Below are 7,917 nucleotides of genomic sequence, written 5' to 3'. Positions count from 1 at the left end.
TGTTTTTCTCTTCTCGTCGTCCTCAGGCATTCGGACTACAACCCGAGTAGGGTTGTACCTAGCTCCGCCCTTGTATATAAAGTGACGTGATTAATTTTTCCAAATAAGTGGGTAATCATTTAAATAATCAATAAATTAAAGATGTGGTATAAAAAATAAAAATGATTATCCTCATTCCGTCCCTAAATTATATATATTAAAAATTTATAGATTATTTTATAGTTCATCGTTAAATATTTAGAGGGTGAGAGGAGTTTTTTTTTTTTTTTTTTTTTTTGTTTGTTTGTTAAGAAGACATGTACCACTGAAAATTAATATCTTGTCCCAATTATAGTAAAAATATCATTTTCTAGTCAAACTGGGCAATAAAGGGAAGTTGTGGAAAATACATTGGGAAACAATTATAATGTTTTAAATTATAAAATATTTCCTTTACAACACAACTCAGCACCAGTGGTCTAGTGGTAGAATAGTACCCTGCCACGGTACAGACCCGGGTTCGATTCCCGGCTGGTGCAGGTTTTGATTTTTTGTCCCATGTTAAATTTAATACCAGCTAATCTAAATCAACAAATTATCTTAATAGATCTTGAGAATCAGAAAGAAAGACTTTTCTAAAAAAAAAATATTGGTTATCTAATATTTATAATATTACTATGTCTAATATATTATTTATTTATTATCATTAAATTAAAATATACATCCTATCAAATTTAGTTAATACTACTGTAAATAAATCCCCCTAAAATAACTTAGAACATCTGAAAAGGTTTTCGGATTTTTTTTTTTTTTTTTTTGTCCTCCATTGAAAGATGAAGAAAAAGACCTTCAATGGAAGAAAAAGACCCTACGGCATTCACAGCGGTGGTTTTTTTCAATTTTTTTATTTTTCTCTAACTGGGTTAGTTTGCGTATTTTCTATTTTTATTTTCTAAAAAAAATATGTATTTTCTCTATTTTTTGAAAAAATATTATCTATTTTTTTTAAAAAAAAATATGAAAAATATAAATCAAATATTATTTTACAAAAACACATATTTTTTTATAAAATAAAAATAAAAAATATGCAAACTAAATGCACCTTCTTAGAGCATTCACAATGAGATCTCTTTGAGAGCTCTCATTGTCTACCTAGTGGCTCCAATGTGGGAGAGAGTTCCCTCATTTTTAACAAGAAGCGGCTCGCTATTTAGGAGCCGCTTCTTCCCTATTTTTTTAATTAATATTTTAAATTTTGTTTATTTAAATAATAAAATATTAAAAAATAATAATTTATGAGAAAATATGGATTCCATAAAAATGTTATTGGAAGATTTTTAATAGTTAAGTGATGTATGAAGTTTTTTATATTTGACATGTGGATGTGACGATGAGTAAACTCATGAAAAGATTTAACAACTATGTATGTCTAAGTTTTTCTCTTTATTTTGGGTGGGGCCACAACAAAAAGCTAAGAGCATCCACAGTGGTTAAATCTTAGTGTGAGCTCCTTCGTTGTCACATCTGCGCCACATCAAAAATTAAAAATCCCATACCTCTTTTCACTATCAAAAAATCTCTCAACAACTTTCTTCATGGGCCCCACACTTTTCATTATATATATTTCACTATCTCTTCTTCATATTTACATTTTATATAATTAAATTTTAATAAAATTTAAATTCATAAATTACTAACATAAGATAACTTTCATAATTAAAAAAAATACATAAATATCACAATACATATATCGCAATTAATAAATTTGTTTTCACTGATTACAATTATAGCGTGCCCAGATATACTCAACTAAGTCGGCTCGAAGTTGATGATGTAGCTGATTATCACGTAGCTCGTAATTTCTACGGATATATGCTTGGAATTCTTGAGTGGAGCCTTGAAATATTTGTGATTGAGAATCTCCTTCATCGTCTGATCAATTGACTACTGCATCTCCCTCATTCTCAATAATCATGTTGTGCAAAATAATACAGGTATACATGATGTCCTTCAAATTATCCTTGTACCAAAATCGTCCTGGACCTTTTATCATTGCCCATCGTGATTGGAGCACCCCAAATGCCCTCTCGACATCCTTTCTCGCAACCTCCTGTCGTTCCTTAAATATTTTTCTTTTGGGATCCTGGGGGCATGGAAAGCTCTTGACGAAAGTAGCCCATTCTGGATAGATCTCATCGGTCAGATAGTATTCTTTTGTATATTGTGTATTATTAATCGTGAAATTAACCTCGGGTGCATTCCCTTGTAAGACGTCGTTGAATAACGGTGATTCATTAAGCACATTGATATCATTGCGTGACCCTGCAATCCCAAAAAAGGCATCATATCCACAAGTCCGAAGATGCAACGGCTTCGAGCACAATTGTTGGGACGCCATGATCTCCTCGAGTAAACTGACCTTTTCAAGCGACGGGGCAATTTTTCCATTGCCAATGCATACAATCAAGACAGCCCAACATGCCAGGGAAACCATGTCTTTGCTCATGCATTTCAAGCAAGTGTTAGATATCAGCAGCATTAGGTCTTCTTAAATATTGGGCCCCAAACACTTCAATTACACATCGACAAAAGTTGAATAAATATTGGATGACAGTTGTTTCAGAAATCCGTAGATACTCATCATAATGATCAGCAGGGGCTCCATACGCCAATTGAAGAATAGCCGCTGTGCATTTCTGAAGTGGTGACAAACCTTTTTTCCCCGCTGCATCGACCTTCCATTGAAAATATTCGGAATGATTTTTCACAGCATCAACTATACGAAGGAATAACTCTTTTTTCATTCGAAATCGACGTCGAAATATGTCATCAGGATATACCGGATCATCAGAAAAGTAATCATTGAAAAGACGAGCATGCCCAACTTCACGATCCCGATTCAAATACCTTCTCCTCTGTGTTATACCGGAAGAACTTTGAGATCTTTGACGTACCGTTTGTCGCTGCTCATATAGTTAGAGCATTCTTTGTTCATCTATATCCTCCGCATCTTCCGCCAATTCATTTCTCCAGAATTCCTGGAGCATAGATCGATCTGGATTTTGAGTCATTTGAAATAAATCAAGATATTTTTGTGGTTGGAAAATATAGAGAATTGAGGAAAGAAATCGAAAGTAAAGATAACACGGAGATGAATGAAAAATATGAAATCGATCATGTATTTATAAAAAAAAATATATTAAAAAAATTTAATTATAACCGTTGAACAACGGCTAAAAATTAGCCGTTGCTCAACGGCTGTGCTCACTGAAATGAGAAGTAGGTACCAGACTTTTTGATTTTTTTTAATTATTAAAAAAAATAAAATAAAATAAAAGACGAAGAAGCGGCTCTGCAGCGGCAGAGCCGCTTCTTTGTTTTAATCAAAAAACCTCCCTCCACCATGGGAGGGAGGTTTTTCACTCAGTCCACGTCACAGTGGGAGCTCGGAATGTTGCTCTAAAAGCCACCCACTGTTGGAGATGCCCGGTTCGAAAATGACACATAGTAAAGAGAAATTAAAAGAGCTAACAAAAATCTCGTTGCCCTTATGATTTTCCCATAATTTGTTCTTTAAATATCTATCTCCTAGTATTATTTTTCAAATAAACCGTCCAGGGTAATAATTTAGTGGTAGAATGTTTTTTTCCCCAAATTTTCAAACATCTAATATCAAGTTTTTATTTTGATAAATTAACGGATTTTTTTTAATGTAAGATTAATCTAAGAATAAGAATGCTGTAAGGATGAATTATTATATGCTAATAATTTAAACCTTAGCATATAACATAAATAGTATCTTATACATTTGTATTTTTACCGTATGTATAATTAATATCGACAGAATATAAAATGTCAATTAGTTAATCCATTAGGGCAAAATTTTGCGTTGGGCGCTTGAATTGCTAGTGAATTAATGCCTCCAGATTGCCAAACATTTTGAGCATTATAAACTTTTAACATATTAAATAGACATTATCCAAATTCGAGTTCATTTAGACAACAAAATTTTGTAAACCAACCTAATGCTAATATTCAAACTCCAGCTAATAGTGTAATGGTTATATCTTTCAAATAGTTAATCAAATATTTAAGAGTTAAACTTTAATTACGATGCACTATAAAATTTTTACTTCAGTGGAATGATAATTTTAAAAAATTGATCATTTGGATGGACATTCATGAATATTTTATAATTTATCCTATTGATTGGTAGTAAATTTTTATAAAATCAAATTGATCATATTACAGATTAGTCAATTTAATAATTAAATACATATATTACCAAAAAAAACATATCCAAATTACAAATAAATGTGACCTTTACTTTTAATTTAAGATAAATCAGTTCATTTTGATTTTTTAAATTGGTACTAGATATTCAACTTATATTGATTACTCTTAGGATGATCGATTCAATATCATAAAATTTTTTATTAGCCACCTATGTAAATTGAGATGTACTCACAATGAGTGATTCATCAGTTTAATAATTTTTAAATTAATTGTCCATTAAAAAAATTATCTATTAATTTATTAAAATTAAAACTCCATCCTCAAATATTAAAAATTGAGAAAACATCAATTACTCAAGGAAAAAAAAACTGATTTAGATGAGAGATGAAACATGACCTATTTTATAAATCTACTTCCACGTGTTTTGTATTAATTTTGTAAAATACAAACTAATTTGTAAAACAACCACTTTTAAAAATTATAATTTTTGTCCTATTGGAGAAGGAAGGTAAAGGAAGGTAAGAAGGTGCCTCTTCCCCTTCCTCTTCCAATCCAATCACCTTCCTCCATAAATGAAGAAAGGGGAAGAGACCTTCTACACCTATATATAAGGTCGTCCAAGCAACCTAAAGGGAGAGAAACACAAGAGAGGAAGGGAGAGGGGACTTGCTATATGCGAGTTTTTAGGCAAAGTCAAAGAGAATGAGTTTGTCCCATATGAACGGTTTCTGTGCAAGGTTAATCCATGTGCACAAAATTGTAAGAGGATAGAAGAACATTCAAGATTGGTTTGTCCAATCTCGTAAGAAAGATTTGGTTTGTGAATCATGAAGAGCTTTCCGATTCTGTGATCGTTCTTCCGTCAGCAAGTCTTATCGGCGCCGATTGCATATCTGCGGGAGATCGCTGTAAGTATTTACAGTTTTCGCGTTTATTGTTTTAATGGTATCAGAGCGATGCCTAAGCATGAAATAATCTCTTCGTCGAAATGAAAATCTCTCTGTCGCCGTCGCTAGGCAAGATCGCAATTGGGTTGCGATCTGCCGTAGTTGTCGAGCCTCGAGAAGTTGCTGGCTATCGGCTTTCGTGGCTGGAGAGTGTCGGCGACCACGTCAGGAGGCTGACAATCGAAAGTAACGACAATCGTGTTTGTCGAGGCAGAAGAAGAGAGTGTCGCAATCGCGATAGAGAAGAGAAGAAGTTGTGCAATCGATTAAACTAACGAAGCACAGTGAATCTGTGTAATCGATTGGAGTAATTGATTCAAATAGTTTTTTTAATCAATTGAGATAATCGATTAAATGAAGATGAACAATATTAATTACTATTCATCCGTTAACACGGTTTGAAAATGATTGTTTTAATCGATTAAGATTTCATGCATAAATAGTATATTATGCTAATCATGTGTGAACCGATTGCTCAATATTTAATCAATTGAAATTGATTAATTAAAAATTGAACTATACCAGCTTGATCCCAGATCTGGTTCAAATCATTGGTTGGTTTTGTTGGTGCAGTGAGCACCAGATGATCGAACCTGAGTTTTAATTATGGCAAAAGGTTCAAAGTTAAGCTGTGGTGTTATCTAACAAGGTTCATGGAGCTTACAGGAAAGTCCTAAGTGGTACTTAGGCAAAAGTCCTAGCTACGGTTAGGCAGGTGGAAAACCCTAAGGGACGGTAACCCTAGGTCATAGGGGGCGGTAACCCTATGCGGAAAGTCTTGGCGGGTCGAGTGCTTCAGGCAAAAATCTTAGGGGGTGGTAACCCTAGGTGGAAAGTCCTGGTGTCGCGAACCAGGTGAAAGATTGGACGGGTCGGGAAGCGGGCATCTAGCAGAAAGTCCGGAGGCAACGAGCGCCGAGCAAAAGTCCAGGCAACAGGTAAATCTCCTGAGTGGAATAGGTGAGGACGCGTTCCCGGTAGAGGGAACAGTAGGCGTCGGGTCGACTTAGGGTTTTCGGTAGGAAACCCGAAGTCAGACCCGGATAGTCCGAAGACTGTCTGTTTATTTGTTTATATATTATCTATTGTGTTCTAACTCTGTTTTACAGGAGACTAACGTTTTTGTGCAGAGTTAGAAGTACCCGGGATCAGTCGACCGAACCCACAAGGCAGCATATCAGATCTCCAGAGGTTAGACCGGGCTCGACCAGGGGATCGGTCGACCGAACCTTGGGATCAGTCGACCGAACCTGGGTTGGGTGTCGACTAGATCAGGCTGACTGGGCTGAGTCAGAACAGCTTATCGGTCGATCGAACCTGTTTATCGATCGACCGAACCTCGGATGGAGTTTGACCAGAACAAAGCGGAGCGAGAGGATCGGGCAGATCAGATAGGAGGAGATCGCCTGATCGGTCGACCGAACAGGGGATCGGTCGACAGATCCGCCTCAGGTCAAACTTGATCCCGAAGCTTGGGGATCTGGATCAAACTTTGCAGAGCTATAAAAGGAGGCCTCGAGGTGCAGCTTCGAATACAACTTGATCAGAAGAATCTGTGCTTTCGAACGCTGCTCCGAACGCTTTCAACAACACTTTGCAACTCCGACAACCAGCGTCTACATCTTCATTTTTGATAGTGTCGGTATAGTTTTATTATTGCTATTGAACTGTAATACATCTTGTAAACTTTCCGATATTATAGTTGTTGCCCACCAAAAGCGGTCAACGACCGCGGGCCATGGAGTAGGAGTCGCCACAGGATCCGAACCAAGTAAACGACTGCGTCCTTTTGTGTTTGCTTTGTTGTTCCTTACTTAATTCCGCTGCGTATTTTCGACTCTATGTTAAATCGAACGAAATAGCCACGAGCGCTATTCACCCCCCCTCTAGCGCTTTCGATCCAACAATTGGTATCAGAGCGGGGTTGCTCTGAATTGGTACAGCTACCGTTCGAGCATTTCTTTTTCGTCGCTTTCTCGTTCTTATAGGGTACACATTTCGTTTTTTCCCTCCAAAATTATTTTTGAAAAATTCATTCTCATCTCTTCACCACTCATTAGTATTGATAAAATATCGCATTTAGTAAAATTTGAAATAATATATTTTTTAAATTTTTCAATATTTTATTACTTTTTATTTTTTTCGAAATTCGTGAATTCCTATTTTTATCCTTCTCTCGCACTACTAATCCAGGATTAAGTCCTGGGACAAGCTTCTTGTTTATTTGTGTGCTAGATCTTAAATGGCATTCCAAGAAGGATTTTGCACCGTCCGCCACTCTTTTCTGGCGAGGACTTTGGATATTGGAAGAACCGGATGGAATACCATCTCAAGACGCAAGTCGAGATGTGGATCATTATCCAGACCGGACTCGAGCTTCCACGTGACGACACTGGAAAACTTATATCATGCATCAATTGGGATTCTAGCACAATGAAAAAAGTTGAAGTCGATGCCAAAGCAACATGCATGCTACAATGTGGCCTAACCAATGAAGAACTGAACCGCATCGGCCCCTTTGCAAGTGCAAAAGAGTTGTGGCAAAAATTGATTGAGCTACACGAAGATAACTCCAATGCGAAAGTACATAAGCACAATTTAATAGATAAATCATTTGAACAGACTAATACTACTCTGGCCGAGGAAGGAGTTGTGTTAGTTGCAGGTACAATCAAGACTAAGGAAGCTAGAAAGAAAAAGGTGTTGCAGGCGACGTGGGATGAGTCCTCCTCCGAAGATTCCGATGAAGAGCAAG

The 7,917-nt window shown here is 36.1% G+C and overlaps 1 protein-coding gene and 1 non-coding gene across 2 annotated transcripts; one reads left to right on the top strand and one right to left on the bottom strand.

Moving 5' to 3' along the window:
• Nucleotides 1-447: 447 nt before the first annotated feature.
• TRNAG-GCC lies at nt 448-518 on the top strand. The gene has a single exon. It is a non-coding gene; the product is annotated as a tRNA-Gly (tRNA).
• Nucleotides 519-1,915: 1,397 nt separating this feature from the next.
• Nucleotides 1,916-2,473, bottom strand: LOC122013582. The gene has a single exon (XM_042569838.1). The coding sequence runs from the start codon at nt 2,471-2,473 to the stop codon at nt 1,916-1,918; it is 558 nt and encodes a 185-aa protein (XP_042425772.1).
• Between the last annotated feature and the right edge of the window lie 5,444 nt (nt 2,474-7,917).

This window comes from Zingiber officinale, chromosome 8B, assembly GCF_018446385.1.
Source record: "Zingiber officinale cultivar Zhangliang chromosome 8B, Zo_v1.1, whole genome shotgun sequence".
In the NCBI taxonomy this organism is placed as follows: domain Eukaryota; kingdom Viridiplantae; phylum Streptophyta; class Magnoliopsida; order Zingiberales; family Zingiberaceae; genus Zingiber; species Zingiber officinale.
The sequence above is the reverse complement of the archived record's forward strand: the minus strand, read 5'-3'. Positions and strand labels throughout refer to the sequence as shown.